General features: G+C 36.1%; 1 protein-coding gene across 1 annotated transcript in view; it reads right to left on the bottom strand.

The window, feature by feature from the left end:
* JAKMIP1 (janus kinase and microtubule interacting protein 1) overlaps nt 1-19,107 on the bottom strand; it is a 173,964-nt gene that overhangs the window by 46,955 nt on the left and 107,902 nt on the right. Inside the window, exons 5-10 of the mRNA XM_068402689.1 lie at nt 16,909-17,118; nt 16,153-16,272; nt 13,760-13,906; nt 13,014-13,154; nt 9,736-9,795; nt 531-659 (exon numbers count right to left, since the gene is read on the bottom strand). Of these exons, the coding sequence (XP_068258790.1) occupies nt 531-659; nt 9,736-9,795; nt 13,014-13,154; nt 13,760-13,906; nt 16,153-16,272; nt 16,909-17,118 (807 nt within the window). The remainder of the gene's footprint in view (nt 1-530; nt 660-9,735; nt 9,796-13,013; nt 13,155-13,759; nt 13,907-16,152; nt 16,273-16,908; nt 17,119-19,107) is intronic.

Raw genomic sequence — 19,107 nt, 5'->3', positions numbered from 1 at the left:
AGAGCATCTAATTCATGCTTTGTCCTCAGCCCTGAAACCTTTTAAAGTAAAGCAGCTGCACTGTATATCACAGAGCTGAGACAAAACATGTCAGTGGGTATTTACTACCTATGATCGTTTAAGCCTTAATGAATTGCAAAAGCCTCTCTGAGTATTGTAAGTACAGGAAGAAAATCCTGGTTGTATCAAAACAGTCAAATAAATTATAAGGTTGAAAGGCAAACTATTGTCTAGTAACTATTGACTTTTGGCAAAGAAACGTGCCTATTCATTTTCTTTTGACTAATAAGAAAGGGTTTGAGAAAAACAATTTTTTTTTCTCAGTCAAATCTGTCAGGCAGAATATTATCTTATTATCTTATTAATTCTATTGCAATGACTGTATATGTGTTACTGGACTTGAAACAAAACAAAACAGTTCTCTGTCAAATCTTTCATAGTTCCTGTGGCAGATAGCTGAAAAAAAACATTTGCATTTATAATCCATGTCAATTTTTATAGAACTTAAGAACAAATCAGCTACTACTTACATCTTCCAAATCTTCTTCCGGTGTTGCTGGTGTCCTGTCTGTTTTATCTGTGTTATATGAAGTTACAGATGATGTTTCTGAATCAACAGATTCTTCATCAAATCCAAAAAATGTCTCCACAACATGCCTCTGAAAAGTTAGGTTTTCTTAGTTACTAGCAAAACAGTTGGAAAACCTCAATGGGCCAAGTAAGCAGTAGCCAAGGTCTTCTCTGACCATTATTTTAGCATTTAGAAAGACAAAAGGTTCCATTGTAAGCCCCTGTTCTCTGATTAAATGAGCTACTTTTTCAACATCATTGCTGTAATAACCTCCAAGAACTGAACTGCACATTGCACTGGGTAATTGCCAATAGAATAATGTTTTAGCAAAAGTATAAAAGCTAACTACCAAAATCATACAGACATTACAAGATTCACAGTAGAGGAATGCAATATCTATTCAGAAGAAAGTAACCCAGTACAATGTAACATGTAAGATGTGGAACCAAAAGGGAAAAAATATTCTGAAGAACAATGTGGAACAAATTTCATCATTCATACTAATTTTAAAAAAGAAAAAAAGAGATTAATTTATAATGTCTATTTTGCAAAATCCTACTTCAAAGTATAAATTGCTGCTTTCCATTTATTTTTTCAATACCATCATTCTCAATTTTTTTCAGAAGTTTGTTTCAATATTATGTCAAGCAAAAAAACTACACTTAGAGAAAACTAGCATTTTAATGCAGATTTTAAAAAATTTTACACAACGTATGCTTACAGAAAACTAGAGAAAATGAGTAGCCAATGGAAGCGAACAGTACAACATTCACTGTGAAAAATGTGATTTTTATATTAAACATCACAACTGCAATAATTCTTTCACCATTTTACGAGCCCCTTTTCTAACATGCTCAGAAAGCAGCAAATTTCCATAGAAAATTCCACTGTTCAAAAAAAAAAATTGTTTAAACATTTAACTAGAAAAAGTTTTTCAAGTATTTTTTGTTCCAAAATAACAATAACAAAACTTAACTGTTATTGATCAACAGAAGGCCTAACTTTTTTACAGCGTACAAGTGTTCTAATAATCCAACACAAATTCAGAGAAGCAGAAAAAATAAGAAAAGGAAAAAAATGTGTGTTGCTGAAAAAATGGAGTCAGGTTATGAAGCATCCTAGACAGGGAGGCTAGTGGAGAGAGGTGGCTCTAAGAAGATGAAGAAAAATCTGTCTATCCATCTCTATATTTTTTGGCACTGCTTGATGTGGTTAGCAGGTCAAGAGAGGTTCTCCTCCCCCTCTATTCTGCCCTGGTGAGGCCGCATCTGGAATATTGTGTCCAGTTCTGGGCCCCTCAGTTCAAGAAGGACAGGGAACTGCTAGAGAGAGTCCAGCGCAGAGCCACGAAGATGATTAAGGGAGTGGAACATCTCCCTTATGAGGAGAGGCTGAGGGAGCTGCGTCTCTTTAGCTTGGAGAAGAGGAGACTGAGGGGTGACCTCATTAATGTTTATAAATATGTAAAGGGCAAGTGTCATGAGGATGGAGCCAGGCTCTTCTCAGTGACATCTATTGAGAGGACAAGGGGCAGCAGAGGTTCCACATAAATATGAGGAAAAACTTTTTTACAGTGAGGGTAACCGAACACTGGAACAGGCTGCCCAGAGAGGTTGTGGAGTCTCCTTCTCTGGAGACATTCAAAACCTACCTGGACGTGTTCCTGTGTGACATGATCTAGGTAATCCTGCTCTGGCAGGGGGATTGGACTAGATGATCTTTCAAGGTCTCTTCCAATCCCTAACATTCTCTGATTCTGTGATTCTGTGATGCTGAATCACAGATCTTGATTTGGGTTTTTTTTGTTTGTTTTTTGGTTTGTGTGTTTGTGTTTTTTTTTTTTACATAAACCACAGATTGTATGTGAGAAGATAATAGCCCTGTTCATTAAAAAAGCCTAAAGGATGAAAAAAAATTATCAGTTGTTATTAATTCAGAACATTAGACATTTTACATCTCAGCAAAGCCAAACTGGCTGAGTGGAATTGTGAGCTATTGATTTCATTCAAGATACAGAAAGGTTTTTTTTATCTATAATGCCCTATCTCATGATGAATTCCAAATATTTACCTTACCTTGCAGTCTTCTAGATTTATCTAATTTTATACTTTCTTCCAGTATATCTACAAAGTACTGTCGTCACTTTCTCACAAAGCCCCTTAATGCTTCATATATTCTTTTGGTTCAGCACAGCTCTCATCAACAGCCAAAATACTCTATCTTGATTTAAGTGGTACCATAAAATCAAACTCACAGGTGTGACTTGGTGCCTGCATGCATGACACCATGCACTCCCTTTACAGTCTTCAGGCCTGGTTACCATGGTCCACCGGGTCACAGGCTCATCACTCATAAGCTAAACAACTCCAGAATTGTTTCATAGCGTAGCTAATCCCACTCAAACTACCAAAGATAGCTTCAAGGCCCTGTTCTGAACCACTTAATTGCTTCACTTAAGATGAGCTCTTCAAATAATAATTTCAGAGTTTAATTCAGACTGCATTTTTAAATTAACTAGTTCTACTAAAATCTCCTTCTGAAAGGATGTTATGCACTCAAAAAAAAAACCCCAAAAGCCACATCTTTTCCAAATAGACTGTGCTAACCATACGCATACAGATAAATATGATGCAGCACAGAAGGCAAGGAGCTTCTGAAAAATCTTTAGAAACAACCTGCCTTTTGCAAGCTACTAGACCAATATTTAGTGTACACAGAAGAAAAGGAAAGGATCACAGTTGTAATACTAGAATCCTATAAAGACACATTACTCTTCTCTCAGTTGTTTAGGAAGCACTGTGATCCTTTCACCAGGCAGAGCTATGCCTAAGCTGCTTAAGACAAACACTTCCCTGGGATAATTTAATTCTTCCCTCCAGCATTCACATGTTACACCAGTTTGTTCACCGTTCTGTCCTACTTAACCAAACAAAGGACATAGAGAACAGGTTTAAGCTCAAGCTGATGTGTTCTCTCACACTCAAATTACAAATATTTCAGACTCCTCTCTCATAAGTACAAAGGTTTACCATAAAAACAGCAGTGTAATTAGTCCCTGGGAGATGGCCTATCCAGCATTTCTCCCACACTGAATACTGGTTGCAGCCTACAAATGTCTAACAGTAATACTACAAGTAAATACTGGGAGTTGAAAATAGGGCTAAAGAAATGGTGCTACCTTCCAGTTGTAAGGAAGACAAATTTATAGTTTGGGTGGCCAGGTCAACTCATCAGGAGTTTCTGACTCCAAACCGATGAGCAGATACAGTTTCATAAAGATGAAGGTAGATTATATGGAGGTAACAAAGACAATGGCAGGTAAACAAAAAACAAGAAATTTTCATGAAAACCGCATCCTCATTTTGCAGTGCAGATACTTTTTACTCAAAGATGCTGAGAGTAAACCCAAAACAAAGCTGCATACAGATTCTTATGCCAATGCTTTTATATCCTGCTCTTCTGCTGATACCAGCTTGTCTGTGGATGCGGCTCAGAACAACCAGCCTGTGCTTTGGAGGAACCTAGACAAGGACAAGCAACTTGGAGGACTAAAGAACAGCTGACCCTGCTCATGCCTCCTGCTTCAAGGGTGCTTGGCCTCAAAAATGACAAATACACTTGAGCAAAGCTCAACCAAAACCCGCAATAAAGTATAGACTTGAGGGCTGACAAAGTAAGAGTCAAGTCTTGACTTTGAAAAGGCTGGTAGAAGGGACTTCTAAAAGACGGAGAACAAAACTCGAATTTATTATAATATATATGGCACAGAGTACTATGAAGGTCAGCAGCAGCTTAGTTAAAACCGACAATAAGACTTATCATACCTACGAGGCTTTTTGCTATACCTCAAACTACCGTCGCTTTTGTAGGTAGCTTAAGTATGTATCTTCCTTTAACCCTGCATGCACACACCCACGTGCGCTGTTTCAAGGAGTGGAAAAACAACAGTGGGTTTGATTTTACATAAATGTATATAGGTTTGAGAAGATACTTAAAGCAATGCCACTATTTTGACAGAAGATACTAGCTGCATTTAAACATTTCACTAGTAGCAAAAGTAGGGAAAAATAATTTGCATATATTAATAAATAAATCACTTGATTATTAGATGGGAGGGAATTATGCAAGAAAATTAGGATTTCCCATCACAATAAAAAACCCCCAACACTTCAAAAAAACTGTTAAATGCTATACAGACTGCCTATAATATTTGGAGTTACGAATGAACCACTTATTTGTTTTTAATGACTCCTTCCTCTTTAGAGAAGCCGTACATTTATCATTTTGTGGAGCAGATACTTTCCATAGAAACAGAGAGAAGGTATTTAACTATTGTATATTAATTGCATGTGTATAAATTGCTTCATGACATAATTACAAAATAGCAGGGTTTATTGTTGATCATCTAGTATCTGAAGCAACTAGCTACATGTAAGTGATTCACAGCAAAACCAGAACAAATTAACTGGTAAGGGAACAGCTGTAGAGAGAGGAAAAAAAGACATCTGATTCATACAAAGTTTGCTGATAAACACTGTAATAAATAATAAGGCATAAATAAATACACCAACTCCAAGGGAGATTCCACATATAGCTCAAAAGCTGAATCACACTGCATTTTGAAAAGTATATACAGACATGCACAATACTCACTGGATTATTGTAACTATACACTATTTTCATCCAAGTTTCATTCAAACTTTTCTTAAAAATGGGAACATTCTCAATTAATAACTTAAAGATTCTTTTATATTGATTTGTACATTTGTTACTTCTAAATCATAACTTCATAACTGAGAAAATAGACATGTAAATTGCTAAAAAATTCTGATTTAAATCCTAATTTCCACTGACTACTGCCATGCATTTAATAGCAAGTATTTTTCATGTGGATTTATATCAATGTTTTCACATAATTTTGAAGTAAAATTATGCATTAGGTTTTTATAACTCAAGTATTAATGCTTCTGCTGAAGTATGGTGCTCAGAAAACATCAAAGTTTAGAATGTTATAAATCAATAGTGACACATAGACCATATTATATGCAAATTTCAATATACTCTCATATTTTCAATGGTTTGGATTAGATATACTTACATACAAATAATCTAATTTCTCTGTTGCTAAAGTAGTTTCACTTTATATTTAAATATCTCATTTTCAATACTTAATCTAACATGATGAAAATGATCCAAGATTAATTTCCTTGTAATGCAATCACGTGAGCTAATCAGTAACTTCTTACCTTCATGCTTATATGTCATTTCTTGGCAGCCAGAAAAATACAGGCACACCAAAGCACAGAGGCAGATAAAAAAAAAAAAATATAAAACAAGAACTACGAACTCCATCACACCGGTGTACAGGCTTTCCACTATCACAAATACAGCTTATTTATTAAAGTTTAAATAAAGAAACAAATCCATAGAGCCCTGCAGTTTCCAAACAAACCCGGCAATTAAGCCTTATTTTCAAATGCATGACTCCATCAATCATGGAACCACTGTAACTGCATTCTATGGGTCAAAAATAAACAAAACCCCAAAAATAGTGTTTTCAGAGTTTCTTGGTTATTTCACTACTGAAAAAAAAAAAAAAGAAAAGAAAAAGGCACCTGGGAAAACAGCATGCTTTAAAGAGCAAAAGAATATTCACCTCTGGTACATCTTTTCCCTAACAAGTCCAAGGGCACATTAATTTAAAAAAAAAAAAATAAACCTTTATCAGCTTAGGCTGCTTCACTTCAGAGAAAACGATCCTACAGTACCTAACTATACAGAGTCATTATATTACTGCTCTAAACACCTTGCAGCCGCAGAGGTTATGAAGCCCCATCCCACTATGCTGCTCCTTTCCTCGGGGAACCCAAGCCGGTTGCCAGTGCTGTCCTATGGACTCCTATGCCCCTTGGTAATTAAAAGAGTGCTCAGCCGATGCTACACTAGCAACAGTAACCTAGTGCACCTAAGGAGCTCCAGAAATAACATAGCCATCTAATTGAAAAAAAAAAAAAAAATCCTTGGTATTTTCAAAAGCTTCTCAGCTGAACTGATGTTATTTAGCCCCAACCAGGCAATAAAGGCTACTGGATTAGCCTGACAGATCATTCACACAAGCTTTCTTAAAGATGGAGAAAGGCATTCTGTTTCAGCTAACAGGTATCACTGTTAGGAAAATACTCATATTAGAAAACAAACACAGACACTGTACAGTCAGAGCACATATAAAATTAAGGAATCTAGAGTGTAAAAGTACCCATTTAGGAGAAGCTGCAAGAGTAGATGAGTGTAAGTCTTCACCCTGTGCATCAAGTTCCTCTTTATTAGAACAAAAAAGGAACCTTTCTATACCTTCTAGTCTGAGCTTATCTGACCACATTCATTAAACCTAATTCTCATCAGTTATTTCCTTTTTCACTTTGTCAAGGGAAGCAGGACACAGCTGGAAACAGATCCAACTCCAACAGCCAAACTTGATACTTCACTGTGTTAATGTTAATTTTACGTTTAACAAATCTTAGAAAAGCAAAGCCAAATATTTACATCAGTAATTTCTCCTTCTGAGTGTCTGGTTAGGACAGATACACCTGTAGTTTCTTCTACTGTTATATATGGGTTTATCATCTGTATGATATAAAAGTCTTGCACAGATCATAGACAGAAATACATTTGCACTGTACTTGTCTATATATAAAGCAACTCATCTTAGACTGCCTTTGTAGTCCATGGGGAGAAATAGGCAATTTCAGGACAGAACTCATATGGCCTATTTAGATATCTGCTTCTGGAGAACAATCACCACTTAATGTTACCACTTTGTCCAGAGTGAGATGTCTGTATCTCACCTCCGTTAATGACATCTAACCAAGCATTTGCAATGTAATGGAATTTGCAGTGCTTGGTTAGATGAATTCTACTGTTTTCATCTGGATTCCTGAGATAGATGGTAAAAACAGAGAGGATGAAGATGGATGGTACAATCCCAACAGCTCATCTGGGTAAGCAGGCCATTCTACATACTTTGTTTAAACAAAAAAAACTGCTGGAGAACTGTGGGAAACACAGCTTCCTTTGAGGATTTTGAACCTCACAGGAACACACAGGTGACCTGGAAGGAAACCAGACTGCATGCCAGGACTGGATTTTTAGAAGCTAATATCAACAGTGTTTAAACTCCAAGTCAACACTGCATGTGCATATGAATAGCCTACAGGTTTATACCATGGCAGGTAATAGGTCACATATATTATTGACGGCTTCTTTCCTTCCCTAAGGAATTAGCTCATTTAGAAACTATATATGTAGTTATATAATAACTAGTATAGTATATATAGTATAACTAGTATAGCATATATAATCCCATTCACTCTCCTCTCAAAGCTTTCTCTTTTTCACTTGTTTTTGTTTTATAGTTCTGCTTTTCCTTTGAGGAAATACCATCATATAAAATTTCAAATGGCCAATTTCATATGGGCACTGAAGAGCTCGCAGACAGGGGATGGAATAACTAGTGGGAGTAATCTCTGCTACTGATTAATTTGTTCTTTCTGGTGTATCTATCATATCACAAACAAGAAGCAAACCCCTACTAACTCCACTGCTCATATGCACACAATTTTTGCAGTATTCTTTCCAGAAGTCCCCCAGTTATAGCACTCTTGCCATATGAAGAATAGCACTGCCACAAATTTTTTAATGGTATCATGCACATTTTCTCCAACCCTCACGTAGTTTAACTCTTGCTTTGGTCAATAAGGAAAAGAAGAAGGTACCACAAAAGCAGCAGCTTGCTCAAGAGAAAATAGGTAAAAGGAAAGGTACACAGACTAAGTCAGTTGAAATTCTATTAACAAAGAACATTTTTAAGACATAAATGAATAATTATACAAGTTTTCAGTCTACAGAAGTTAGCATCACTAGTTATCAACGCCTAAAAAATTAACTACTTTTGTTCTATTAGGAACTTTACAATTTAGCAAAAGATCTTACACATTTAATTTAAAATCAGGTAAGGGCTAATAATTAGAGACGACTATAAAAATACAGTATTAGTTACATATATATATGTATTTAATTTTATGTCCTGTTTTTAAACTCACTCTCAACACACAAACTTCTAGGTATACTACACCAAGAAAGAACGGTTCAGGGTTACTGTGAATATATTTAGCATCTATCGGCCTTCCATTACATAACAGAAAAATGTATGCAAGATTTATTGTTACTTCTGAATTTCTCTTTCTTCATATGTAAAAGACACATCACTATTCGAAGTATAATTTGAAGAAATTTCTGCTGAAACAGAGTCCCTAAGGACAAATCTTTCAGAACACAGGTATGGCAGAAGGCAGAGAAATAAAAAGGCACCACCTGGAGGTCACCAGGAATATACTGTGCAGAACACACCGACAACAAGAACCCACGTGTATCTTAAGCTACTATATAGATGATAATCACCTCTCCACCCTTCACTTCTGTTTTTTGCCTCTTACCCCATTCACCTCTCCTCACACGCTCCAGGCTGCTAATGTTCAACTTCACAAAAAACATTATTCAGCAAAATCCATTACTTTAAGGACGTGTTAAGTAAACACTAAAGGTACACCGTGAAGCAAAACTTTTCTGTTTCTACATTCTAAACTTTTCTCTTGTACTTTGCATTCTAGAGCAAAATAGTTACTAGAGAAAAACAGTTAGAATCTTCCTACTATTTATATGTCACATACAGAAATATAATTTCAGTAACATCCCTAGCATAAGCTAAAGTTTTCAATTGTGATTAAGCTGTAACTTGGTATGAGCTCTTTAGAGAATGTATTTTCTTTAAAAAGGACTGAGCATTTCTCCTTTGAAATGGTAGTTGTTTCGAGTCATTATATTATTTAGGCCACAAGCCACTTGAATATTTAGGCCACAATGGCAAAAAGCATGATTATATTTTTTTATTTAAAACAAAAACCAAAACACCACCATTTGCGTGCAGTACAAAACTTGGAGCTCCTGAATTATCCTAAGAAAAAGTTAATAAGCACTCACCAGAAAAAAATAGGATACTTATATGGAATTTTACCATTACTTTAAGCAGAGCTCTAATTTCAGGCAATACTGGAAACAAGCACTGTTCACAACAACCAAAATGCACAGAAAACTGAAAGTTTGCTCACCTTTGGAGGCCTCAGACTTTTCCTCTTTTGTTTTTTAGACCGTAATATCCGTTCCCTTTCCTAGACGGAAAGAGAACATTTTGGTATGTGTTTCTTTTAAAATATGTATTTCTATACATCTAGCACAAAGAAATATATTCAAATTTTCTTAAAGCCTATGGTAATATTAACTCAAAGACAATGTTTTTATCCTTTTGAATAACATCACATTGGTATAACATCATGCTGTACTGCAGCTTTATCCCTTTAGCAAACAAACCTTCAGCCATATACTTTACACACTTGATGGGAAGTTGGCACGAAAAGGCTTTGTTAAATACTGGGCACAGATTTCTGACAGTTCTTTGGACTCTTTTACCAAGAAGCTCACTATGGTAACAGAATTCACATTCTCACTCCAATGTTCAACGATCCTGAAGAAGCAGGTCGGTAGCCAAAAATGAGTCCAGCCTTAGTAATTACAAGTCATTATATCAGGTATACTCTGATATACAGCCACGGTTATGCAGATACAGGCTTACACATGACTTACCCTTGTAGGGCAAAAGTCTCAAATCCAAAGGCACTCTCACTTAGTCTGGGTCAAATTAGTCAGTGTCTTTTTTCTACTGTGACCGTGGAACAAGATCATACTTAACTGTATCATAATATGAGGAGGTTACAACTGGAAAAATGCAGGGTTTACTGCCTTGAATTCCACAGGAGAAGAGGAGAAAGAGAAGGTAAAAAATGCAAAGGAGAAGACAAGCAAAAAACCAACACAGGAAGCAGGATCTGTCTCCTTGCCCTTTTTCCTTATTCTAAGAGCTAAGGCTCTGCATCTTTGTTTGCAACACCTCTGTTTTTAAAAGAATGATAGTAGTTCCAAGTGCTTCTCTAGCAGTTACTGCTCACTGCTTGGTATTATTCTGCTCAGAGTTATTTGCTTTATATTCAGTTCAGAATCTCGACAAATAGGAAGCTCCCAGTGGGTATCACAATAAAAACATTCATCTTTATCAGCACATTGTTCCAGGAACAAAGTTTTGGAAAATATTAAACAATTCAGAAAAGCACAATAAATTATATAGCACCTGTGATACATGTGGTTTTCAGAATAAGGAAAAGTAACGACTCTCAAGGTAGAATGGAGCAGGCATTTCAAGCTGCAGAATAATTAATATATTAAGCTCAAGCTGAAAACACAAAGTTGAATTTTAGATAGTGTTGAAGAATAATGCTCCCTCCTCAGGTACCTGGTTAAGGCACAGTCCCTGCTTTAACCTGGGTCTCCTGCATCCCAAGCAGGTGTCTAAACAGTTGCAGAAACTGGCTAGTCTTCTCACTCTGTCTTTCCTTTCCTTTCCTCTCCCTTCAGTGCAAAATGAACAAACACTTTGAAAATTCCCCACTTCTGTTTCTAATCTTGTTTTGTAAGAAGACTGATTAATTTACTGTCTTAATAATACATCAAGCTACCAGAACAATAATAATGCCAATTAAAAAACACTATTTGCTGAATCACTAGCATCTTTTGCAATCATCTGAGTTTATCTTGACAACTTTCCTTTTAAAAGCTGACCAGAAAACCACTGTTGTGGAAGAACTCAAGTTTATATGGCTTCAACTACATCAAAGATACCCTACAAACAGCAACACTAATCAATTCAGACAACCCTATTGCCTAACACTATCATTCTTATTTCTGTGCATCCTATCAGTCTCAGCAGAAGGTAAGCTGATGACTTCTGTATTAATTAGGTATGTGACATGTGGGTCATTATTGATAATTATGATACATTTGTATTCTGTAGAGGTATGGTTTGAGCCAGAAAAGATAGCTGAAAAGCACAATGGAAGTGCAGAGTTCTGCATTCATATTGAAGGCGAAGCATCAATTAGTTTGCACTGCCAATCAAAGCAGTATCCTAATGAAGAATTTAACGTATTTCTGACAGTGAAAAAGTATCTGTAAATAGGAAACAAAGCAAAAATGAAACAATATCTTAAAATCTTTATTTATTTTACTTTCACACTAAACACAAGTAAATACTAGTTGGCCAAAGTCAGGATACAATATATATCCTTAGATTACTGGCTGAAACTGTAAAAAGAGAGTCCTCTCATACCCACTTTACACCGAAATATAAATGAGGTTATATCTGCCATATACTGAGAATTTAATATCATGTCATAGTCCCTGCCTGTACAGTTGTATTTGGAAGGTAAAGCAGCATTGCTCTGTGAATCAGACCCTACATCATAGTGTCTGAGTAACATCCTACTGCTTCTAACACTGTGACACTGCAGAATGCATGCAGACATCCATTTTTGGCACTGATTACAGAGAGAAATCCTGGGTCAAAATCTCAGAGGAACTGCCAAGAACAGAGACAATGTTCCAGACAGAGCAATAACACATATTGTTGTTTTAGCTTTTTGGATTTTCTATTTTTATTTTCAATGTTGTATCCAATTGTTTAATTTTTTTATTTGGACAGAGTGATCTCAAATTCGTTTTGTCATTTTGTCGCAGTCAGTAGCGCCACTTGAGATGCTCTAGAATAGTCTGCCTGAGTTCCAGATGCTGCTGCAGAAGGGCAGGGGTCTCTCAGAGATGATAACACTATTTCTGCCAGCAGCAGAAGAGTGTATCATACATTACACCAAATAGCACTAGACAACTCTAACATAACTCAAAAGAGTCCTGATCAAACAGTGCAAATATCTATGAGCATCATCTTAAGTGGTCTTCACAGTCAGAGAGAAGCAGCTGTGCAATTCTGATCTTAAACTACGCTGCTACCTTTGTTTGGATGAATCATGCATATTTCTCTCCATTTGTTATAAAGACAGCTAGTGCGGCCAGCTCAGTCCTTAGTTAGGTGAAATGAATGCCATCCTGCATGCTCCCTTCTTTTAGGAGAACTTCTAGATCAGAGGAGTGGTTCAGTTTGCACCAGGGTCTACCTTCAATACATTTCCGTCATTGAGTTTTGAAACGTGTACTTTCCTCCAAGTTCCTCAGCTGTTGATAGCCAATTTTGTAAGTAAGGTGGATGAATTGATGCCCTTCTTTTCACAAGCTGCTCCTAATAGGTAAATATTTTTGTAATACAGAGATTCATACACATTCCAAAGAAATTCATTTACTACCTGAGATATAACAAGAACCCTTCGATGCCAAAGAACTATTTCTGTATTACTACAACAACCAGAGTTAAAATATTGTTCTCAAATCTTTAGCTTGCCTATAGATGTGTATGCATGCACGTCTGTATACCAGTCATAAGCATTACCACTGTGAGATCATCAATAACATGCTGCTGTTCTTTGACTTGCAGTCTAAGGAATTCAATTTCTTGTTCCTCCCGTGTGCTGCTGAGATCATTCAAAGATGTGTGCCTCTTCAGTGCTGGTTGTGCAGACAACTTCTCTTTCTACAAAAGTTAAAATAAAATTAAAAAAAAAACCAATTAAAGAACATTTAAAAGTGTCTTGCTGGAACAGGAGGAAAATTCCCATGTGTGATGCAGTAATCAAGAATTCTTTGGACTCATCCGTGCATACTCCACTACAACATAAGGCCTCTTTCAACAAAACAAATATTACACATTCTGTATGCCTCAGTGTTAATATCTCACATAAGATATTTTAAAACAGACTCAAGAACATAGTCTGGGACAAAATTAGCAGACAAGTGAACTCAATGATCTAACATAGCAGAGTCTTTGGCACATGCACTCAAATTCAGTTCTGACTTCTTATCATAAAAGCAGCATTTATTAAAGCTGATTTTTTGTCAAACAGTTTTACAGCCTCCAAACACATTTTATCTATCTGTGATCCCTTCCCTTAATGAGCATGAATTGATACAACACAAAGTACATGCAACTCTGAATTTAGAGTATGAATACTCAGTTGCATTCGCTGAATTTAAGGCTCTGAAATGTTTGTATTAGAGTAAAAGCCTCACAAGCACTTCCACATCAAAAGTAACTGTGTGCAATGTGTTCTTATAACATGATGTCAGATGATTACTTACCAATTCTACATTTTCCCTTGATAGATTTTTTATTTTCTCTTCCATCCTCTGGATACATTGCAACATATCATCATTTTTTTTGCTCATCCTCTTATTTTTTTCTACCAAAGGCTTCAGCTGACTTTCTGTCTCCCGAGAACGTTTCAGCTGCAAATGGCAAAGGAACAAAGTTAGCTGTGCTTTAGTTTATACTTGTAGGAAAGAAGAAATGTGTGTGTTTTCACTTGCCTTCTTCCTTCATTCAGAAAGTTTAGTTCTTTTGTTAAGTGGCATCTGACATAGACTACTGCTGAACTAAGAACTACAAGTGTCCAAACAAATAGGAAAGAGCATTTTTGTCCAGTCTACAAAAACACTAGATTCAGTCAGTGGATTTTGCTCTTGGAAAACACTTATGATGATCCATAAAAGTGATTTCTAATTTCATTGTATATAAGCTTCTTGTGAGGAACTAGGTCTCTAGGGTAGTCACTTTCACTATCCCTTAGTAGGAGTAAACTCTTCCTACTCTAAAAACCCTATACTAATGTGTAACTAGAGCAATGAGAAAGTCAGCCAGAGGGCACAGATTCAATCTCAGCATTCTGCTGACATTTTCAAGCTGCTCAATTTTGTTCCTGTGGTTGTACGATGTTAGACAATTATGTGAAGCAAATTATTGCCCTTTCTTGCATTTGTGTGTATTCAATATTTCACTCTTTTTATTTCATTAATCCTTGAGCTGTTTTATTTGTAAAAAAACTACTTTTTCCATTTAAAAGCTTTTTCAGTTTACTGACTTTTAAGTGGAAATGAGAAAAAGATAACCTTTTTCACTCTCAGGAGAAATTATTTTTCACAGTGCTTAATCATATGAGCTTACTGATATTACTGGTTTTGTGTAATATTGTCTCACAATATGACAAAATCTTCTCCATATCTTTTCCAAAATATATTTCTTATGCCTCTAGGTCAAGCATCAAGAGGAACACTTGACTGAGTCATACATGCCCTCCATCCAGAGGGACACTGAGGGATAGATGTGGCAGTACTTCAGCCTTCTTCAAGGATGTTTTGAATTACTTACGTCCACTGAAAGGATTAGGAGGCTGAATTATCTTGTATTTACATAATGTAATCTTGAAAAAAGGCAAGATGTTCTTGAGACTATAGAGCAGAGAAAAGCAACTGCAGCAGTAAAAGTGTGGAAAAAAATCCCAAAACAACAAACACTCAGCACCTAGGCAAAGTAAGAAAAATGGTGAACTGTACCCAGGCTAAAATGCATGTTGTTCTTACCCCAAGAAACTTAAATTGGTAATGAGGAATTGATTTTGTCATATGAAAGGGCAGTTTAGACAATACAGCTATTCAAACAGGAAAAGTTAAAGAAAAAGACACGAAATGTTCTCAACTCATGCAATTTTATTCTAGCATTGTTCAATTGACTACACTAATCTAGATTCAGCCATGATGTTGGAGAAGAAAACTTCAAAAATTAGCTCTTCCGATAATCATTGAGATGTCATAACTAAATTAAGTCCTTTTATCATACAGCAAAGCCTTCATATCTCAACATGAAGAGCTAAGTCTGACAAAGCAAGGAGGAAGATGCCAATGCTTCACTCATCTATAGGACTGATACATGGCAAGAGTGCTCTCCCCTTCTGCCCTCACCACACACAACAGCATTATTTTAGAATCAGATACACAGGTTGCATGAGGGAAAATTTCTAACTGATTAGAACAAAAAACCTTTTCTTCTGCCACTAGAAATAGGGCATTATAAGAGGACATGTAAAAATTCTTATTGTTAAAACTCACCTCCCATGGCAGTCAATGGGAGTTTTACTGTTAACCTCAGTACAAGCAATTAAGTAGCAATGCAGGCTAATAAAATTCATTCTTAAAATTCTTGTCATATCCTTTCTTTTGTAAGTTACTATCACCCTCCTAGGATAATTTCACCTACTTAAGAGATTTCCCTTGAGAAACAGCAGGTTTTTAATCTCCAGCACAAGAAAGCTTTTTTAACTCCTGGCTAGCATTAGCATGTCACAACACCAATGTCAAATTTCAAAAAGATTAATACAGCAATTTAAGTGCATAGATTATGCATGTTTTACACAACATCATTACACAGTGCCACAGGCAAGCTACCAGCCAATTTGATTACGACGACTCCAAAATAAATTCATAAAGTTTTATTTTTCTGGAACAAGAGAGATTCCACCCATGTCTTCTATGGTCAGAAAGTTAATTTCTATAGAAATCTCTGTTATATTTAGATACAATTTATTGAGGCCAACCAGGACTAATTTGTAAATTATTTATAACACTGACTTTCCAACATTAAATCTTTTACCATAAAGATGCCTCCCATTCACCATCTGTGTTATTACTAATTAATTTACCAGTTCATTTCTTTCATCTGCCAAGAGCGTATTTCTGTCTTCCAGCTTCCTTATTACAGCATTCAGTTCAGCAATTTTTAACTGAAATCTCCGCACATCTCGTTCATCCAAATGCTGCTCCTTTACATCAAAAACACATAGATATATAAAATTACCTTTCAAAAAATATTTTACTATCCATTAATTAAATATCATGGCTTATCAAGTGGATTGTGTAAACTTAAAATAGACTTTTTACATCAATATCTGAAAAACTTATTTTATTTAACTGAAACACTGAACAATAACATCCTGTGGAAATGCTATATGACATGTTACATGAAGAGTGTCTACTTGTGAAATGTATGTAAAGGTTTAACAATTTAAAAAAAGCTAGATAAATAATATTTCACCTATACTGGGTACTTCTCACCAAATTTCTTACTATCAGCTAACAGGAAAAAAATCTAGGGCATAGGATGCACATTAAAATCACATGGCAGAGTTTTTGAAAAGTATCTATCATCTGCCATGGGTTAAAATAATTCCTAAAGTTATGAAATAAATAGGTTAGAAGATAACGGGGTTCACAGCTGAAGTTCACAATGCAAATTCTAAAAGTTCTCTAAATCACCACTGAAACAGCACAGTGCAGTGCAGGGCCATTTACCATGAATTAGTCCCTCTAGTATTTTAAAAGTAACCACAAAACCAATGTGAACAACCAGGCAGCAATTATCCCATGTTGAACACTTGAAGAAAACACGATTTTCTTACCGGGCTTCCCATCAGTTCGGTGATATCCCCGACTCCCGCAGGAAGCTCCCTCTTAGGACTACTGTGGTATCGTTCTGCCTCCTTCACTTGGACAAGCTGCTCATCCAAAGCTTCTTTCTGAAGGAGCAGTTTCTGTGTATGGCCTGCCTGAACACCGAGGTCTTTCTCCAGAGCCAGAATCACTCTGTCTTTGCCTTTTATCTCATCCATCTGGAAAGAAATAAAGCAAGAATGAAGTTTGTGTAACATCTCCAAGTATTCACTGCATGCATAGCCCACACTTGCAAAAACAAAGTTCTGTTACTCTCAGAATTACACCAGCAGCCAAACTGTGGTTGCTAAAAAGAAGATATATCTGCTCTGAAGCCTTTTCCCCTCCCCTTAAAAAAGCTTCAGCTTTCACTTGATCATGAGTTTGCCTAGTGCAGTCTCAACTCAAAAGACAAACAAAAATAGATACAAACATGCACTGAAACAGAATACATAGGCATTGAAATCATCCACTTCATCTGAGGACACACACTTCTACAAGCAGAAGAAAAATCTCCCTTCACTATGCTTCAGAGAAGAAACACAGGGCTGGTACAAGATAACACAAACACACCCTTTAAAACTCACCTGGGCTTTGTTTTAAAGCTTGAGCCATACACATTTGCCCCATGTTGACTCCCTCTTTATTACTGAAAATCACAGTGAATCTTTTCACAGACATTTAAAAATTAGTAGCATATACACGCACAAATTTAAACTTAAAATCTTAAGCATACCTATGTATTTTATGTGCCTTTGCTATAAGATTCAAATGAGGACTAGTCTTTGTACAACAGAAAAAAAAAGCAAACGTACACGGAGCGTTAGAATAAAGGGTAGGAAGAAATAGTTCTTAAACACCATCTATGGTTACTGAACTGTGTTGTTCATACATCTTGACACCAAATAAAGCATACTGCTAGCAGCGATCTATTGCAGTTCTCATAGGATTTGTCCCTCACAGCATCAGTGTTAAATTCACTTTGGTACTATTTCAAACGCTAGAGGAAGTGACAATCTGCAGCAGTTACTATAGAAACAGATTTCTTAATAAGAATGTTAACCATTAACAATATATTTATTGGAACTGTGCTGTATCATCTCCTTCAGTTTAATGAAGTTTTTTCTTGGCCAACATAAAGCCATGGAATTTTGGAAATAAGACTACTATAGTCTTATTTGAAAAAATAAAATCATGAACTTGTTAAATCATACAGTTGTTGTTTATTATAGGCCTATATCAACAGAAGTCCTTTATGTCGTTACACCCAAAAAAGAAAAAAAAGGAAATGTTAGAAGTAACTTATAAAGTCTGAGCAACGTACAGGATTAACAGAATCAGATTACATGATCAGATACAATTTGCTTCTTCAGGATTCTTGTCTTACTCCTTTCACAGTCTACAAAACACGTGAAATTAGTTTGTGTACAGAATCTGAGTGGCAGGAGATGGCCTGGCTGAATCAAGTCAAGTCATGATCAAAGATAAAAAGGTCAGATTCGAAGTGAATAAGCTGGTCTACACTACTTTTAAATTCCAGCTGGAACTGATGGAGATTGGTTCTGATGGAGATTTCTTTCCTGATTTGGGAAAGTCATTGGGTCTCAATTCCTCATCCAGTAAATAGGTATAATACTTCCCAGTACGTCAAATCAGATTTGTGAGACTTTCAAGTATGCCAAAAAGGACTTGCAGGAAAAGACTGTCGTTTTTATTAATGGAAGAATTTGCAACATGCAGGGTTTCAGAGGGACTGTGCAGTGAACAGCCATGACAAAAATTAAGCAGCTGCCTCATTCACTGAATGCTGTCTGTCATGAACACTGATCTATCAGGGACCTCTTGGGAGGAAAAAATGTCATGTAACTAAATACTGTGGACAAAGTTTCACTTTCAATTACACAGGTGTTCACACTGAACATCTATGTAATTGAGATATAGAAATTTGGCCATGCAAGGCATGCATCTAACAAGGAAGAACCAAGGTTACGTAGGCAGCCTTGATTTTAGTTACCCAATCAGCAGCACATTACATACTCTTCATATTCTCACAACTTAAATGGTAAATGGAATGACATAGGTGTTTTAAGTTGGAAGAAAAAAGAAAGCAACAATCTTGATGTGAACTGCTACTTGCTGAACTGCAGCAGAACAGATCATTTGAAACA

The sequence above is a fragment of the Nyctibius grandis genome, chromosome 6 (assembly GCF_013368605.1).
Source record: "Nyctibius grandis isolate bNycGra1 chromosome 6, bNycGra1.pri, whole genome shotgun sequence".
Classification (NCBI taxonomy): domain Eukaryota; kingdom Metazoa; phylum Chordata; class Aves; order Nyctibiiformes; family Nyctibiidae; genus Nyctibius; species Nyctibius grandis.
The sequence above is the reverse complement of the archived record's forward strand: the minus strand, read 5'-3'. Positions and strand labels throughout refer to the sequence as shown.